Below are 18,944 nucleotides of genomic sequence, written 5' to 3' on the forward strand. Positions count from 1 at the left end.
ATTCTTCCTACCCAGTTATTGTTTCAGCAGTTGACAAAACCTTTACCATTAAGTTATTGAATCAATAATAAAATGACAACTCAACACCAGTTCAACTTTGAACCAAAATGTTGTATTCTCTTACCATTCAAAAAAAAAAAAAAGATTAGGCCTAATCTTAATTTGATTGACAACATATATGTAGTCTAACATGCCGACTGCCTACCGGCTTAACAATCCCAACAGCATTTTTCAGTAAGAAAAGCTACATTCATATAATCATATGTGTTTTTGCATGTAGGCCTATCAATATCAACCTAACTTGGATTGTTGGCTATTTTTCTTAATAGTTAAGGGAAGAAATGGCAACAATTTAGTGTTCATTGGGTTCATTCCCATGTTGTCATTTTAAGTGAAGCCTACTTTGCATCATGGGCCTAATTGCACAATTGTAAAAAAAACAAAAAAAAACATCTGATTGGTGTTTCTCTCCACTTTGGTTTTCAGAATCACATCCCAGGAGGTAAATGAGGCAAATGCGCCATCTAGCGTTGAAGGTATGAAAGCTGAATGGCGCGCTCCTTTACACCCCCATTATTTCCCTTCCCTATGACCTTACAAAAATGGCGGCGATTGCTTGGTTGCTAAGACGCTGTTTCTTCCCAGCAAAGATGGCGTAAATAGATACGATGTAGCTGTTCTTGAACATTCAACAATCCTGCTACATTGTTTCGATTAAGTATTAGTGTAAATATTTGACCATGGCAGATATTCAGGATGAGGAAACGGCGCTGGTAAGTAGCCTAGTAGAGTGGCTATTACATGCATGTAGTAGTACCATCATAATCTGATGATGAAAATATCCTGAACTACGAAGATGAATCTCAAAGTTTAGGCATACAACTCGCAAAAGAAATGGAATAAAGCTCACTCTTCGTTCCATTACGCATTACGCATGACGCATAGTGATAAAATACGCTCAATCCATACGCTTTATAGAAGATGATCTCCCTGATTGATAGCCCTCTTCCTCATCTTCCTCCTCATCAGAAGTTAAACTCTTTTTGGCCTTATTCGTGTTCTACTACGGCCTTCACCAATGACAGCTGTATTGACAAAGCATTTGACGCATTTTGATAAAGCATCTGACTCCTCTACCACAGCCATAGACGCATTTATTGCCAAACGACGTTTAATCCATTCGACGCAATTAACGGATAGGCTAACATACTCCTTTCTTTTCAGGCATTACTGCTCTATTACTGCCAGGAAAAGTATTCCAATAATGTCATCGTAATTGCAACGGAAGCGCAGAGGAAATTCAGCAGCAATCCTATCTTTTTGTTTTTCCATGCCTATGGCATCCTCATGCAAGGTAAGCTCCGGTTTGCACAGAGAAACTTAGCTAATAACCTACATGACATTACAGAATACAGACAGTGACAACGGTGTCAAGTGACTGCACACATATTCTTCCTCTGTTGCAGAGCAAGTCAAAGATGCCATCCAAGAATTTGAGCAGCTTTGTGATAAACGCGATGTGTCTCTCTGCTGCTACATGGCCCTTGTGTATGCACACAAGAAGAAACCCAATCCAGGTACAGTAGGTCCACCATGAAGCCTACTTATTGAGACACTTGGCATATTGAGCAAAACTTTGTACATTACTTTAAGTACGTACAGTATATACTCAAGTCACCCCACTCATAGCCATCTACCTCCCCACAACACAAGTTGTCTTTTGTTGTTGTTGTTATTTCACCACAAGTTGTTTGTGTGCGTGCGGTGCGCACGCACACACACACACACACACACACACACACACACACACACACACACACACACACACACACACACACACACACACACACACACACACACACACTACGGACAGACCCACACATGCAGTATTTCTATGCATGTGACAAACAAGCATCCTCGTATCCCTCGTGTCCTTGTACATTTTCAGTCACAACATGTTTTTTAATCACTCATCTCATCATATCAGATCAAGATGTTATCCAGGAGTTTGATGTGAGGGTTAAGGAGGACCGCAAGAGTGCAAGCCCTAAGGGTCTGTACTACGCTGCCATGTTCCTTTGGCTGCTGGGCCGCAATGATAAAGCAAGGGAGTATGTGGACAGAATGGTTAAGATCTCCAATGGATCTAAAGAGGTTTGTCTTTCTATATTGCATGTAATTCATTAGTGTACTGCACAGTACTTACATAAGTGGCTTCACAAAACATTTTCAAAAGACATACAGTGTAGTTTTCTAATAACATAAAAATAGAAACGATATTTGGAAAATGGGGAAATAAGCCCGTTCAGCTATTTATATGTCTTTAAGATTGTTACCATATGGTGTGCGTGTGTGCGTGCGTGCGTGCGTGCGTGCGTGCCTGCATGTGTGTCTGTGCATATCAGTCCTATCTGCTGCAGTACTTAAGTCTAACAAAGTGGTTGCATCGTTCAAGGGAAATATTTGCTTTGTGATTTGAAACATTCAAACATATACATGTCATATTTTAATTCAAGGTATGTGTCTGTATTTTGTTTTGTTCAGGGCATTATCCTTAAAGGATGGATAGACCTGACATCCAATAAGGAGCCGTACGTGAAGAAGTCCGGGAAGTACTTTGACGAGGGGATGAAAGAGAACAGCAGTATTCTGGGTCTAATGGGGAAGGTAAGGTTTCACAAGTAGTTTTACTTTCCTTTCAAGTGACCTTAGGTTCATGCACTACCCTGAAACATGCAACAACAGCCCAGAAAAGAAGCATTTGCTACCATGGCACTGCCAACATATGCTTGTATTTTTTTAATCTTGTCTTTAGGACTTAGTGTCGATTTACACTTGCCTGACGTGAAAATCATAATGAAAATTAGATTTAAAATGATACCAAAATATTTGCCCATAAAAACAGTAGGCATTGAAATAAGGCAAATAGTTACTGAATATTAATTAATGATTATTTAAGTACCAGCATATTCAGTTGTGCTGCCACCCTTTCAAATGACTGCAATGATTATAATTAATAGTCATCATTGCGCTTCATTGCAGTTTTGTTTCTTAATTTTCTCCTGCAGGTTCAGTACTGCGAGTTTCGCCAGAACTATTCAGGGGCCCTAGAGCTGGTGAGCCAGATCATTGTCAGCTACCCGGGCTTCATCCCAGCCCTCATCAAGAAGATGCAGCTCTTTCTAACCTTGCAAAACTGGGAGCAGACCGTGGACGAAGCTCATAGGTACAGCACTGGACCCCATTTCTTGAAAGTGTCATTGCTAACCAGTTAGCAACTTGTATTAGTTATTTGCCTATGGGAAACGGCATTGCAACCAAGCAAGTTGGTAACTTTTTGAGTAAGCAATCCTACGTTCAAATCATCCTCCTCTTTGAGATCATGTCTCATTTGAGTGGTGCATATAATTGGAATCTGCATAATACCCCCTCCTCGCTGTGTGAATCAACATGGCATATACTACAATGAGAACGTTATTTTTCACTCAGTATATAGGGCCTACGTATTTTCAATGTTTAGCCATTGTATTTACTTACATAGTAAAGTATACAGCTAGCAGGATGGGTTGGTTGGTACTCAACATACTTTGAATGGTTCATTTAGCCTATAAAGTGGTTTAAAGCTTTCAGGAAAGTTTTCATGCACCACTGTTTTGTCTTGGTAGTGTAGAGGCAGAGATGAGGGACTTGAGATAAAGCATCACGTCATCACATACCCATTTCATGCAGTCACTCTATTTGAATGCAGAGACGGTGGTTATACTATACTCAAGAAGCATTGGCAGGAATTGCAGGGATTTATTTAATCTATAATCACCTCAGTATTGAAATACCATCATCACCTCCTGTAACTTTTCAGTAGCTACCCTGGACAGTAATGAAGGGGATTATATAGCTCATCTGAAATTTCTCATTTGCTTGCTTTTTCTATGTTTTATTATGTAGGCTTTTTAAAGCCATTTTTTAAACGAAAGCATGACCTCTATTTATTGCTGTTGGTTGTGATTGCGTGTGTGATTTTTCTTAATGAATGCGCGTGTGTGTGTGTGTGTGTTTGGGACGGATCATCACAAAAGAAAAGGCTACAGTCACAGAGAGCCTTGCGGGTGAGGCATCATTCAAGTGCAAATGAATATCAACTGCAGTGCCAGTGAGCCGGGGCGAGGCTGACTGAGCCAGCCATTGTTCCTCCGCGCTCCCTGGTCTGGAGCATAGCCAGCTCCAGGCAGCATAAAGGCCCTTTGAGACACCAGGCCAGGCCCAGGATGCAGCAGAGCTGTGGGGGTGATCTCTGAGATAGAGAGAGAGAGAGAGAGAGAGAGAGAGAGAGAGAGAGAGAGAGAGAGAGAGAGAGAGAGAGAGAGAGAGAGAGAGAGAGATGGGGGCGAGGGCTGTAGATAAAGAAAGGGGGAGGGAGGATCAGGTGTTTCTCCCTGTAATCAGCCTGCAATCATCTTCTTAGTGGCGGACCAAAGTATGAATGAATGAGTGCCTGAATGACTGAATGAATGAATGAATGAATGAATGAATGAATGAATGAATGAATGAATGAATGAATGAATGAATGAATGAATGAATGAATGAATGAATGAATGAATGAATGAATGAATGAGCAGGAAAGATGTGGGTAGGCGGGAAAGATGTGGGTAGTGGCATTTGACCTGGTAACACTGGGGTGTGCACACCGCCCTCTAATCTTCATTTATGTTGGTGGTTTCCATTTTTTTACATGAAACAATACCTTTGGGATTGTTGGTCAGCAATAAATGGGATATGTTTCAAGGGCGTAAGATGATGGCGAGTGAACCAAATACAAAAAGGGTGTACACTGTTGATGATGTGCATTTTTTTTGCATCCCTGCTGGCCACCTGCAGTACTGGAAGACCATTGAGGATGGTTCATTGAAAATATATCTTAGTGTGGCCTTTATGACTTTGTGATTGTGGCTTTTGTGATTGTGTACATGAATCTGTTTGGTTCACAATCACCGTCCACTGTCCATAGTCACCTCAAATATCACAAATTCTTCCCTTCAAGAAAGACAAATTGTCAAAGGCTTGATTTCCTTGTAGTCAGATGTTTCCTGTTAACTTTAAAAGACAGCGTGACGTAGACCTCCCTCTGCTCAGTGATTGGAAGTCAATAAATTTGCTCAAGACAAGCTGTAGCCTAAAGGCCAATCCATGGCGGCATAGCAAATCGTCTACCCTGAACCCCTTTTCTAGAGAGTCTGTGTTGACTTAACACACACCTCTGAAGTTTTGGCAAGCCATGTAGCAGTGGCCTGGTTATCACGACTGCAACTTTCTTCCAGAATTTGGTCTGGACACCTCACCTTATCAACCCATTTCTCCATAGGAGATGCAGAGGGCATTTCTGACTCTCATTCATACAGACCACCCTTTCCTTCCCTCACTTGTTAACAGAACTGATGCATCACTGTCTTAAACATGCCCCATTGACGCATTGGAAGTGCTCCAAATTCATTGGTGCCCTATCCTAAGTGAGTATTAAATGTTCTATACAGCATGCCTGGCCAGACTCATCTGGAAAGCTGGGAAACTTTGTGCACTGTCAATGGTTAGTGTGGGAGACCGTGGATAATGTAGCAGACGACAGCAAGGAAAAGGGACGCAGACTATGGTCCAGGTCTTATGCTGCCTTACACACGCAAAAAGGCAGAAACTGTGCATAGCTCCAAACTGAGTAAAGCTACTTATTATTCTGTTGTCCAGCCTTATAGACATGTGGCTCTTTTGTTACTCTACATACAGTTGAGGACGATATTATTAGCCCCCCTCCTGAAATTAGACATATCTCTTCATTGATCATTGAGAATGATCATTATTAATAAATGTGTGTTATTCTGGAAATAAATACACCATGGAGATAGTATCCAATAAGTTAAATTTGGACTTTTCCATTTTCACAATGAGTTTCAACAAAAAAGTCTAAAAATGGCAAGGACAAAATTATTAGCCCCCTTATCATTAATAGTCAATACAGTGCCATTTATGAACGAAAATTGACACCAGGCACTTTGATTAGTTGTTAACTATGTTGGCACATGTCCTACCAGGGATTTTGGGCCATTTATTTCATCGCAAATAGTTAAGCTGGTCCAAATTGCATGGATGTTGAGGATGGACATTCATTTTCAGCACTCTTCAAAAACTATCTAAAGGATTGAGGTCTGAACCACTCCATGACCATGGTTTTAGTATCCTTGAAGAACATTTGAACTATTTTGGATACAAGTTTTGGGTTATTATCTTATTGAAAGATCCAGTGAAGATCTTAGCTCCCTCTATGAGCATATTTTTGCAAGGTCACTTTCCACATTCTATCATAATTTTCAGTTTTTATGGTGCCGTACACCCAAACAAGGTTTCCTGTGGTTGAGGCTGCCACAGAATGATGCATCCACCACCATGTTTAATTGTGGAAACCATCTCATAACGATTCAAGGACTATTCCTTTCTTCACCTGACAGAAGCAGAATTCATGCATCCATGCAGGTGCAATTGAATATCATCAGATGAAAGCAGAGACATTCAAAACTCATTTTTGACTTTCAAATGTTCACAGGCAAAGCTCAATAACACTCTGATATGCACTGCCTTTAGTAAAGGGGTTCTTCTATGATGATGGCCCCAAAGCCCAATATGATGACAAGCCCTAACAACTGTCTTTCTTGGTGGGGGAAAAAACTCCAGGTGAGGTCAGGTCAATAACAATCATCTAGGCAGGTGTCCAATGCTTCTTTGGTCTAATGAGGCTAAGCAGTTTCCACAGTTACACATAGTGGTGGGGCATTAAGTTTAGTCTGTTATTCAGCCTCAGACACAGGGAGTCTGGGTCTGAATATGGATTGCTGGGTCTTCCAACAACATTGTAACCCAAAGCATACATTTAGATTAGTTCAGAGGTTCTTCAAGGACACTAAAACCATGATATTGGAATCCCTTGCTCATAGTCCAGTCCTCAATCCCACTGAGAGTCTGTGGTTAATGTCTATGCTCAGCATCCATGCGATTTGGACCAGCTAGAACACTTTGCAGTGAAGAAATGGGCCAAAATCCCTAGTGGGGCATGTGCCAACCTAGTTAGCAACTTATCAGAGCCTGTTGTCAGTTTTGGTTCATAAATGGCGCCATATTGACTTTTAATGATCAGGGGGCTAATAATTTTGTCCTTGTCATTTTTGCCCTTTTTTGTTTAAACTCATCGTAACAATAGAAAAATCCAAATTCAACTCATTGAACATTATCTCCATCAGTGTATTTGTTTCCAGAATAACAGAAACTATTAATAATGGTCATTCTTACTGAGAAATCAAGAGAAATGTCTAATTTCAGGAGGGGGGCTAATAATATCGTCCTCAACTGTATTTTACCACATTCTTTACAGATGAATGATTTTATGAATCTTAATATTTTGATATATGTGTCATTAAAAGGCAACATAACTTATTTCAAACAACAACGCAGTTACTGCCTTTTTGCTTTGTAGGGCCGTATGGGAGGACAGGTCTGGCTGCTTTATGACCCTCCTGTTTTTGTGTGTCTTGGCTGATTACAGGCTCTTGCAGAGGGACAATAATAACCTGGAGGCCCTGAGAATGCTGGCCCTGCATTCCCTCTGCAGAGAAGGGGACATCAGCGAGGTACACACTACACTACACCCACACCACACGGGGGGTGCTGTGGCTAATGCACCTGATCATGTACATGCTGTATGGGGTCATTGCCCATGGGGAGCCAGGTATGAATCTGGATTTCTCAAAACCAAAGTTGCTTACTACATTAGCTACTTTGTTGCTTTCAATGCATTTTTCCCATTGGCAACTAACGAAGTTGCTAACAGGCTAACAATTTCCCTTTTGAGAAATGCACCCCTGCCCAGTCTCCCTCTTCCATTGGTTTCCTGTTTGATCTTCACTAGCCTTTCCAATAAAGGCTCAAAAATGCACAGTGTTTTGTAGACATTACGCCCCTGGTCACCCAATAGAGCCAGGCCCGTTGCGTTAAGGTAAGCAATGTAGGCAGTTGCCAAGGGCCCCCGACTAGGAGGGCCCCCCAAGGACGACAGGTTATGTATTCAACAGCAATGACGCTTTTAAATACAGTAGTTATAATAAGACACTGTCATCTGTATGAACGTCTCTGCTGCGAGGGAAGCAACAGCGCCTCCCTAATACCCCCTGCTCGAGGGGGCCCCCCTTCCAATTGGTTTGCATCAGCGACAGCGTCAAGTCAAGTGCCGAAAGATAAGGCGCAACCACAGTTTAGTCAAAGTACCCCCAGCTTGAGGGCCCCCCCCTTCCAGTTGGTTGGCATCAGAGAAAGCGACAAATCAGGCGCAAATACAAACTGAAAATGTAGCGACATAATCTCTCTCCGTGAACGTTGCACAGACGCCAGTTTACATTACTTTTTTTTGTTGTTGCCCCAGACAGTTGCTTTTATAATAAGAGTTAGTCTCGAGGACCGCATTGCTCTCTGTACTGCAACCAAACTGTCCCAGGTCAGTTGACATCGCACAGTAGACGGCGAGATGCTTCATTTACAGTGTATTATCAGTATGTGAAGTGCTGTAACAAGCACTGGGCAAATGTCAAGAGATTGTTAACGCTCCGTTTCTCGACACGGAACTTTTTTGGATGTTGACAAATGCGAGAAGAAATGAATGAACAACGTGCAATGCATGACCAATATTTCGGATAACAACACAAGTCAACACAAGTGAGCTGAGTGGGATAGCTAAATTGTAGCACAATAGTCCTTTTCTTGCTAGTATGTGGAGTACAAGCTGGAACTTGGGACCATAATTATTGTGGAAACGTGTGGATACATTCTGCGGTCAAGACAACGCAAGGTAAGGGCACTGGTATATTTGTAGCCTGTAATTGAAACCATGGAGTAATGCAGGTGGTTGTTCTTGGTCGCTACAGTAGGCTATTCGTGGCCACGTTTGATTTCATTTCTATTACCTGGTCCAGAAGAACACACCCCTTCTGGAATGATGACTGCGGTGCGGTGATGTGCAGTTAACCTATTGTTTAATGCATTAAATGTGAATTGGTGTTGTGAGCGGAAGGCTGTTACAACACAACTGTTTGTGTTGTGTTTGGATTGTATTATTTTCAAGTGCGTGGTGGATGCAATACGAAACGCAGCGTGGTAGAAAAATGAATGAGTAGTAGCAGTGAGGTTTTCTGCTTAAAATCCACCATTTGAGACCGTTTTCATTTAAAAAAAAATATATCGTCTGGGGCAGACCCCCCTTGGCATGGTTACAGAATTCTTGCTTACCAATATCATATCCCCCAACCCCCCCAATGTGCCTGTTCATTAGTTTCTCAGCCTTATGTTTCTGGACTGTAGGGCCTACTGGTTTATGAGTCAATAGTTCTTTTTGCACAAATAGTGCACCCAAGATTTGACCTAATTATTTATTTGTGATTGGCTATGCAGATCATGATTTTGGTGGTAGGGTCAAAAAACCTGATTGGGCCATAGGCCTACTCTCATGTGAGATAGGCCAGGTTACAGTAAACAACAGGACATTCAATTAGCCTACATGAGAAAGTGTGAGCCAATTGAATGGGCTATATTTGCCCAAGTCTTTATTCATGAAGTTTCATAAAATGAACTGTAGGGTTAAGTTATCACAATAACTAGATTGCATTTCCTCACAGAAAATGCTGGTATACTGTATGCTTGCTCGTTATGCATTCGTTGCCCTTCATGCATGTGCCCTGCATAGCCTAAACCAGTGGTTCCCAACCTATGGGTCGGGACCCCCCTTATGGGTCGCCAAAGATCCACAGGGGGTCGCGGAGCCCTCTTGATTTTAAGGGGTTTCGTTTTAAATATATATAGCCCATGTTGAATAAAAGACAAAGCATTTAACTAATAAATGCATAGACGCAACAAATTGTAAGTGCTACATTAAACATTTATTCTATATTTGACCAAAGACGAATTGAGGAATAAAATAACTAAAATAAGTTTTCACAGGAAACGGAGGGCATCTTGTGACTCCGTCTCGTGCGAGCGCTCGCGTGGTTGGGTCACCAAAGCATACAATAGTAAAAACATGGGTCCCTTAAGAAAAAGGTTGGGAACCACTGGCCTAAACAACACTGTCTAGGTATGAGGTAACTTCCTGTTTGTTCCATTAGGCTTACATGGATTCTGTGACATTATGCTGTAAGGGTAGGCTATGTGACCATGACTGAAGTGCCATCCAAAAATGGTCTGGCCCATCCGAAACAGAAATTTTGGTGCCGTGGCTGCCCTGTCAGTCTACCCCGCCCAAAAAAATGCCATTGGGCCCCCGACAACCCCTTTGCCTAGGGCTCCCAAAATCCTAGAAACGGGCCTGAATAGAGCACCCAAGTTCTATTTTTCATAGTTAATTTTAAGATTCCGGGCATTTTCAGTGTGAAAGAATGTCATAAGAAACTAAATGTTTTAGACCATTAAGTTAACACAGTTAACACAACCTGTGTACTTATTAAGAGACTACACTAGAATGAAATGACGTTTCACCTGAGTTCCCTGAAATAAATATGATAACCTCCAGACAGTCAAATTCAAACAAGACACTGTGTCATACCCAGACAAGAGAGTAAGAATACAGAACCATCCAACAAAACTGAAATGTAAAATGTATTGTCGCACGCTCCTCTAACATATTTATACTTCCCCCTCTCTGCTGTCCACAGTCTATGAACTACCTTTCCAACCTGGTCACCAATCTGGAGCTCCAGGAGCCTGTCAACCCAGATCTGCACTACAGGGTGTCCCTGGCCTTCACTCGACTGGTGAGACTTGCCATCATCCCTTGTCACTCGATAGCCTGCTGGACACCGTTTCTCAAAAGCGCTGCTGCTAACCAGTTTGCAACTTACTAGGTTTCCAGTGGGAAATTGCATTGCAACCAAGTAAGTTGCTAACTTCGTTAGCAACGATGTTGTCCAGAAACGTGCCCCTGTCACGGTTAAGAGAAGTCCTCTTCACACTTGAAATCCTGCTATTGCATTTCCTTTAATCCATCGCAGAGTAAGGTTTCGGCCGTGGGTGGTCTCTTTTTAGATTCCCGGCAACTGTGGATTAAATGAAATCAATGCATCAAAAGGATTTCAAGTGTGCAGAGTTCTCTTAACTGGAGCCTCAGTTTGACTCAACATGCACATTGACAGAATGTGAATTAAAAAAGAAATTAAATACATTTCACCACCATGTTATGCATGAATGGAATTTTCACGGGAATGTACACCGCACTGTGTTTTACTATGTCAACATTTTTAGCACTAATTAACCCAATGACTGTTCGGTCACCTTTTGTTTTGTCTTTATTGTTTGGCTTTTATCTTGCCTTTGCTTGACCTTTTTTCTGTGTTGTTTGACCTTTTTTACTTATCTGATGAGATTCCATACGCTTTCACCAATCACTCCTCTGTCACCCTTCCATCCATTCTTTGTAGGCCTACCCTTTGTCATTATGATTCACCTGTAAATTTGGTTGTTCCACGTTGAGTATGTGTGTGTGGTATGCATTCTTGGACCATTTTCTTTATGTTACGTCGTCTGAGATTTCCGTTTTGTCTCCATCACCCCCGCAGTGTGGACGCGCTGAGCGGATCCTGCAGCAGACTCACTCCCTGGTGGAGCGGGCCTTCTCCCAGACGTCGGTGAGCTCGGAGCTGGCCACGGAGATGGGCTACCAGCTGGTGCTGCAGGGCCGTCTCAAAGAGGCCATGAAGTGGTACAAGACCGCCATGAGCCTGGACGAGTCCAGCGTCTCCGCTTTGATGGGTGAGGCCTTGGAGAACGCCACGACAGCTAGGGGGTCTCCTGTAATTTTTGAGATCACATGACCCGTAACAAGTTTTTTGCCGGCCTACACTTTGAAACAAGGGGCATTTTAGGATTGTTTCCTTGAAGGTCCCTTTAACTGAGCTGGCTCAGCCCTCAGGGCAAATTGGTTTTTTTTCCGTCCTCTGTGGCTCTTAAACTTTACTGCCCTGTTCATGTGTCCTGTTGAAATCCCTTAAGCCATGTGATGGCAACATGTTGTGACAGATATCCTATGCGGGACGCTGAGAAGTAATTAAAAGCAGTTGAGGTTTGAGCGTATGCCAGTGACGTCGTCAGACAGTGCAGTTGACTTGCAGTAATTGCATAATATAATTTTTCACTTACATCCAGTGGCCTGTTATTACCTCTAATTTTAGCCCAGGAAAGCTGTAACACTGTACTTCACTGAATAGCTGTGAATCTGTGAATTTCTTCACAGTGGCTTTGCAGCTTCATTTGAAACTGGGAGTTTAAATGCTGGGTGCACAAGCTCAGCTTGCCTTAAACAAAAGTTTAGAAATAACAATTGCTATGAGATGTATCCTTACCAAATTAGTACTTGTTTTGGTGTACTGTATCTCATTATCTTGGTGCTAGGTTTTTACACAAGTTACAAATTATTGCAAGAGGGCAAAAACAGAGTCTCTATAGAGAAAAGTAATTTTAAGGACATTTGTGGAGGGGGGTTTCAACTGGAGAGAAAAAAAAATGAAAATCTGCTACCTTAGACTAAAGATCTACAGGAAGAAGATGCCACCATGACAGCTTTCTCAGCCCTAGAAGAAGAAGGAAAAATCTGCACACTGTTGCTGCGCACCGATTTATTCGATATCCGTGAGCAGCAACAGCTTGCAGATTTTTCTTCTTCTTCTAGGCATCTCTGTTTGATCCAGTACCTGTGCACACATCCCATACACTACTTTTTAGCTTTCTCACCCCTACGAAAACAAAGCTAAATGTCAGCACACTTGCTCCCGTTTTGCTTTTTTTTTCCACCAAGTGAACATTTTTCGAGCTACACACTCTTCATCAGAGCTTTCTCACCCCTCTGATATCCACTCAACCCCACCCAACCCAGCTCAATGCTTCTGTGCTCTCTTGTCTTGTCTCCTCTTCTCCTCTGCTGTGTTCGCATGCTGCTCTAGGCATTATCAGGTGTCAGCTCCTGGAGGGCCATCTGGACGATGCTGAGCAGCAGCTGGAGTTCCTCACCGAGATCCAGCAGTCCATCGGCAAATCAGGGGTGAGCACGGAGAGAAGGAGAAAACGGAGGATGATGGGGAGGAGGGAGGGAGAGGGGGATGGAGGAGAGGAGGGAGGGAATCAGGGGTGAGCATAGAAAAGGCAGAGGGAGAGGGGAGGGGAGAGAGGGAGATGTAGAGAGAGAAGGAGGGCCTGGTGAGGTCGAAAGTCACCATTTTGTTTATTCAGCATGCCCACCAACAAAACCTTGTGAGCCAGAGTCAGAGATCAACGTTTGGAGTTGGCTGCTGGCACTGGTCAGACTCACACCTGTGGGAGTTCTCTCTCTCTCTCTCTCTCTCTCTCTCTCTCTCTCTCTCTCTCTCTCTCTCTCTCTCTCTCTCTCTCTCTCTCTCTCTCTCTCTCTCTCTCTCTCTCTAAGTGACCTTTGACAGTGTTTTTCATCTCTCTTTTGGAAAGTGGCACTGAGCAAATGTTATGCTATTCTGCCTTGCCTTGTTTATGGGATTTCTCATTGTTTATGTTGGATGTGTATTCAATTTGTTTAATGAGCTAAGCAAATCTTAACGAGTGACTCTTGTGTAGCTTTTCTTTACTTTTTTTACCCACAGTGGAACCATCTGAGTCAAGTAATTGCCACTATTTGCATAACCAAAGACTTATGACCATGACGACAGCTTGGGTTTAAGTCATGGAAAGCTGAGCCCACTGTCTTTAGGGGAGGCCAATGTCGTATGGCTCTTTTTTATTACTAATCTGTGCTTATTCCATTCTCGCTCGGTCAGTCTGTTTGTCTTGAAGTATGTTTTTGTCGTTTCCGCCCACCTATTGACACGCTGCCATACAGCTGTGAGGAGCCCCGTTGACCGACCACCTCCGTTAACATTTTTTTTTTCCCCATGAGGATGTGTCACTTGAGCAGGGCAGAAATATGCCTGTCTGTGTGGACGAGTGGAGGGGAGGTCATGGAAAATACTCTGCCTGTAGATGATCAGAATTTGCCTCATTTTGAATTAGCCTACAAGTACAGTAAAAACATCCTTAGTTTAACCAGAATGGCAATGACCAAGTCGTAGTTCATTACTAAAGGCCCTGTGTTATGTCATAGTAGTGTAGTACTATGGTAGTTAACTTTCTAAAGACTATGACAGCATTTCACTGGTGGAACTGTGTGCATTATAGGGCTACAAATGAAGAAAACCACCATTGCATTTCTTACTCTCATTTATTCATTCATTCCCTCACTCCCTCACTCCCTCACTCACTCACTCACTCACTCACTCACTCACTCACTCACTCACTCACTCACTCACTCACTCACTCACTCACTCACTCACTCACTCACTCACTCACTCACTCACTCACTCACTCATCCATCTGTCCATTGATTCATTCCGTCCCCTTAGGAGCTGCTGTATCTGCGCGCGGTGCTGGCGGTGAAGCGTAGGAAGGGTCAGGAGGAGGTGACCAACCTGCTGAACGACGCGGTGGACACCCACTTCTCCACCCTGCAGGGGCTGCCCCTCAGCGTCGAGTACTTCACCCGCCTCAACCCAGACCTGCTGCTGGAGATCGCCGCCGAGTACCTAGCCCTCTGCCCCGCCAAGGTCAGCAAACTCACAGCAATCTCCTCATTCTTCTCTCTGGCCCTCCTGTCTCCGTAGGCTTTTAATCTGAAGTGCTGCTCCAGCTAACTAACTCGCTAACTAACTAACGTAGTTTTATTGACCTTATTTTGCTTCCATCTTGTCTATAGAACATGTTTTTTTCAAATATTTGTTTCGCCTTTATTAGGATAGTGTAGTGAAGAGTGGGACAGGAAATGAGTGGGAGAGAGAGACAAGGAAGGTTCGGGAAATTACCTCGGGTCAGGAATCGAACCCAGGTCCCCGGTGTAACAATACAGTGCCCTACCGTTTGAGCCATGGCTAGGCCTATGTATAACACAGGTTTTCACTCTTCCAGCCTCCAGCCCAGGGGCAGCCTCCCGCTCCTCAGCTGCAGCACTGTGCCTCTGTCCTGGACACGGTGGTGAAGATCGTCCCTGGCCTCCTCCAGGCCACCTTCCTCATGGCCAGAGTCCGCTTCCTCTCCGGTGGGTCACGCTGCATGGGATGCAAAGCAGACCACCCTGCTCTGAAATTAAAATAATGTTTAGATGCAACTTTAAAGCAGTGGTTCCCAAACAGGTCAGGAACCCTAGGGGGGTTGCGGAGGAAGTACAGACAATATTGATCTGATCCCAGCTGAAAACGTTTTGGAACCACTGCTTGAAAGAATGGTGGAATGTGTATTTGGCCCAATGGTCAAAAAGAATTCTGTGAATGTCCCTTTGAGTTTTAAATGGTACAGTCCAAAGGTGTAGGTTTGGCTTGGAAAGTGGAAAGAGACATTACAATGGCAAATTGTCTGGGTATGCTATTTTTGCATTATATTTGTGGAAAAAAGTAGTGGGGACAAGCTAGGTTTATCTTCAAAGTGGTATGGACATGTCCCCACCATCCACACCTAAAATTACGCCCAAAAGTAAATATACATAATAGATGTTGAAAAAGTATAATGGTTGGTCATTCACTCATGGGAAAGGACTTAATCAACTACAACCAACACTTAAATGTTGCGGTATTCATTGTATAATTTTTAAAAGGTGATGCTGCTGGAAAAGTCCCTCATTGTGTTGGGCAAGGAGCCATACTGTGGTAGTGCAAGGGTGTCATTATTGTGGATGGGCTATTTCTATCACCAAGATAGCATATGTAATTGAATCGTATTTGTCCAGCTACCAGCTAGCTGGACCTAGAATTACTAGCTTTGAACAAGAAGTAACATCACCAGGCTATTAGGACGAGGAACGGGAGAAAGGTGAAACTCAGTTATTTTACTAAAGGGGAGGTGTAAAATTAGCTTATTTACAGATATGGTGCAGTATCGCTTTAAACCAGAGTTGTATAAAGTAGTGGTAGAAGTATGTAATTACAACACTAGTGGTAGGACATAACATGGTTTCAACTTTGTAATATCATACTATGAGTGTTGTAAGCACATCTGTTTTTGTCAGTTGTGCAATAGTCTTGTGATGTGATGTTTTATGTGTGTGATGTGTATGTCCTGTCTTAAACGAGTCTTGCTCAGGGATGCAAAATGAATTTCCGTGTAAACTGACAATAAAGTATAATCGTATCGTATTGTAATCGTATCGTACTTCTACTTCTACTTTATACAACTCTGGTTTAAACTAAACCAAACTTGTTTTCCCCCTGTGGCTGTGGCGATGTGTTGTGTTGGTGTTGCAGGTGATGTGGAGGCGGCCCAGGGCAGCCTGCAGCACTGCCTGGAGTTGAACCCGTCCCACGCGGAGGCCCATCTCCTCATGGCCCAGATCCACACCCTGCAGGGCAACTTCAAGCTCTCCGCACAGTCCCTGGAGCTCTGCCTCAGCCACAACTTTGAGGTGAGCATGTGGCGGTATTGGCCATAAGGCATGCAGTACAGGGCATTTGCCCGGTGGACTGGTGATGATGATATTTGCCCGGTGGACTGGTGACTGGTGATGATTTTGGTCTGGTCCTGCCCTCAATGTAGTGGTATCAGTCCTCATTGCCGCTTCAGTTGACCTCTCCGAGTCAGATTTACATGTTCGGTTTGGCTGTTGTGATCAAAATAACTCTTTATTATATATAATATTCATATTAGATGACTAAAAATGTTGTCAGGGGCTTCATTGTCTCTTTCAATGCCTGGTGGTCCGGTCTTGGCTGAAATTCCCCGGCCTGATTTTTATGACCCAGTCCAGCTCTGGGTGAGAACTAGCAGCAACGGGAGGAAGGAAGATGGAGGCTCGTTTTACCCTGATGATCCTTTTGTCTGTTTGTCTTAGCTGGCCACCTCGCTGCGCTGTCTGATTCCCAGACGGACGCAAGCTGGCCTGCTGTGAGGCCGAGCGGAGGTTTTGTGTTTAATTTTTTTGTTAAATGATCATTTGTGTGAGTTTCAAGTGTTGTGCGAATACGATAGCGTGTGCGTATTAGTATTTCTTTGTGTTCTCTGCCCACATCCTCTCCCTCTCATTACGGTCCCACTAACACGTCAACAATTTAGCAACTCAATACAACACCATGTTTCACTGAGGCATTCTTACACAGTGAAAGTGACAAACATACATTCGTTGTAGACCTATGGGCTTATTCCAAATACAAACAAGATTGTGTTTCTTTGTAGCTCACTGGTATCGTTTACCTCGCACTAAGCTTGATTTTTTTTTTGTTTCAGTGGGAGCTTGGGAAATTCACGTTTCCTTCATGTTCTCCAGTCATAGAGGCCCCTAAGCTTGAATTTGTCAGTCTCAAAGAAGCCTTCTCACATCTACATATTTGTAATATAACAGACACTTACGCTGGAACATCTCTCGTCATATTTTCCCAATAAACCATGCTAAGATTTATATTTGACAGTGCAGCTAAAATTAGTTTAAAAAGATTGGCTTTTGGAACACTCTATAAAAAAGAATGTGCTCTACAACAATGCAAGTTTGTTAAATTCTGAATATTTTATTGAGCTTTATGGAATTTTCATTATCCCCAACATCCCTGCTACACTGTTGTGACGCTGTGTGGCCAGATTGGGCGGTTTCCCACCGAATTGGGCTGTTAAGGATGGCGGTCTGTGGAGGGAAAAAAGGGCATGGGGAAGAATTTGCTGTAGATTTACGGCCATAGAAACCAATATAATTTAGTTCAAATTGGGTGAGATTTAGATTTAAAGGTTAACAGTTTCACCATTGTGTAGCTGTTGTGGCCAGGGCACTCAGTTAACTTATCTCATCATCAACCAAAATGGCTCGAAGTTGTTAATTTTATTAGCCAAACGCTAACAGGTCAAAGTGGCTAGTATGCCTTTTTTTCCCTTACCAGTCCAACTAAATTTTGACCAGTATTTGGCCGGTTGGCAGGTGTTAATTTAGAGGCCTAGTTGGGGCCCTTTGTGTCCTTTCAATGTAGGGAACAGATCACACCCAGTTCCTTCTTTTTATCCATTCATTGCAGGGTAAGACAAACGTTTCAGCTTCAAGAGCCTTAATCAGTGTACGTCTGTCTGTCCAACCTGTCCAGGAATAAAAAGTAAATAAAGAAGAAACCGTGTGCAATCTATTCCCTGTATTGTCTGACCACTTCAGAGACGCACCAACAACAAGGTGGCAACAACAACGCACCTCCAGAGCGAGGTGTGTGGAAGATAACCCTTTGTGTCCTCCTCGTGTGTGTCCCCAGATCCGAGAGAACCCCATGTACCACCTGATCAAGGCGCAGGCCCAGAAGGCTCTGGGGGAGCGGCAGGAGGCGGTCAAGACGCTGCAGATGGCCATGAGCCTGCCCGGGGTGCGGAGGGCCGGCTCCCAGAAGGGCTGCGGCAGTAAGAGGGGGGGCGTGGACCTGGGCACCGCAGACTGTGTCTCCATCTTCCTGGAGCTGGCCGAGGCTCTGTGGATGAACGGGGAGCAGGTCAGTGGCAGTAGCAGGTTGAAAGCACAAGTTAAGGGTCTTATGGGAATTGTGTCACAGTGTCACACAGTGTCACAGTTTGTGGTTTTGATCAAGTACAGTACAAAGTTTGAAGTGTTAAGTGTTATTGTGGATTTAAATGTGCCCTCAATTTGCTTTTCCTCCATTTTGTGGAGTCACAATGTATTTAGTAGTCTTAACTCATTGAGTGCCAGACATTTTCAAAACACAGCACCCATGAGTTTTGAATTAAAAATAATGGCTCTGACTATCAAAAATAACTCTTCTGCCACCTACAAGATGACTTCCTGTATGTGTAGAAACCTGTTTTTTTCACGCAAAGTTGTTGAGATGATCCACAAGGCCTTGCTATAA

At 43.3% G+C, this 18,944-nt stretch overlaps 1 protein-coding gene across 1 annotated transcript in view; it reads left to right on the forward strand.

The window, feature by feature from the left end:
- The first annotated feature begins 611 nt into the window (after nt 1-611).
- Nucleotides 612-18,944, forward strand: part of ttc21b (tetratricopeptide repeat domain 21B) — a 33,211-nt gene continuing 14,878 nt past the window's right edge. The window contains exons 1-14 of the mRNA XM_063214068.1: nt 612-773; nt 1,225-1,354; nt 1,467-1,577; nt 1,988-2,154; nt 2,545-2,667; nt 3,069-3,226; nt 7,583-7,667; nt 10,734-10,832; nt 11,634-11,826; nt 13,014-13,111; nt 14,478-14,678; nt 15,037-15,166; nt 16,365-16,522; nt 18,339-18,569. Coding sequence (XP_063070138.1) covers nt 741-773; nt 1,225-1,354; nt 1,467-1,577; nt 1,988-2,154; nt 2,545-2,667; nt 3,069-3,226; nt 7,583-7,667; nt 10,734-10,832; nt 11,634-11,826; nt 13,014-13,111; nt 14,478-14,678; nt 15,037-15,166; nt 16,365-16,522; nt 18,339-18,569 — 1,917 coding nt within the window. The 5' untranslated portion in view covers nt 612-740. The remainder of the gene's footprint in view (nt 774-1,224; nt 1,355-1,466; nt 1,578-1,987; nt 2,155-2,544; nt 2,668-3,068; nt 3,227-7,582; nt 7,668-10,733; nt 10,833-11,633; nt 11,827-13,013; nt 13,112-14,477; nt 14,679-15,036; nt 15,167-16,364; nt 16,523-18,338; nt 18,570-18,944) is intronic.

The sequence above is a fragment of the Engraulis encrasicolus genome, chromosome 13, assembly GCF_034702125.1.
Source record: "Engraulis encrasicolus isolate BLACKSEA-1 chromosome 13, IST_EnEncr_1.0, whole genome shotgun sequence".
Classification (NCBI taxonomy): Eukaryota; Metazoa; Chordata; class Actinopteri; order Clupeiformes; family Engraulidae; genus Engraulis; species Engraulis encrasicolus.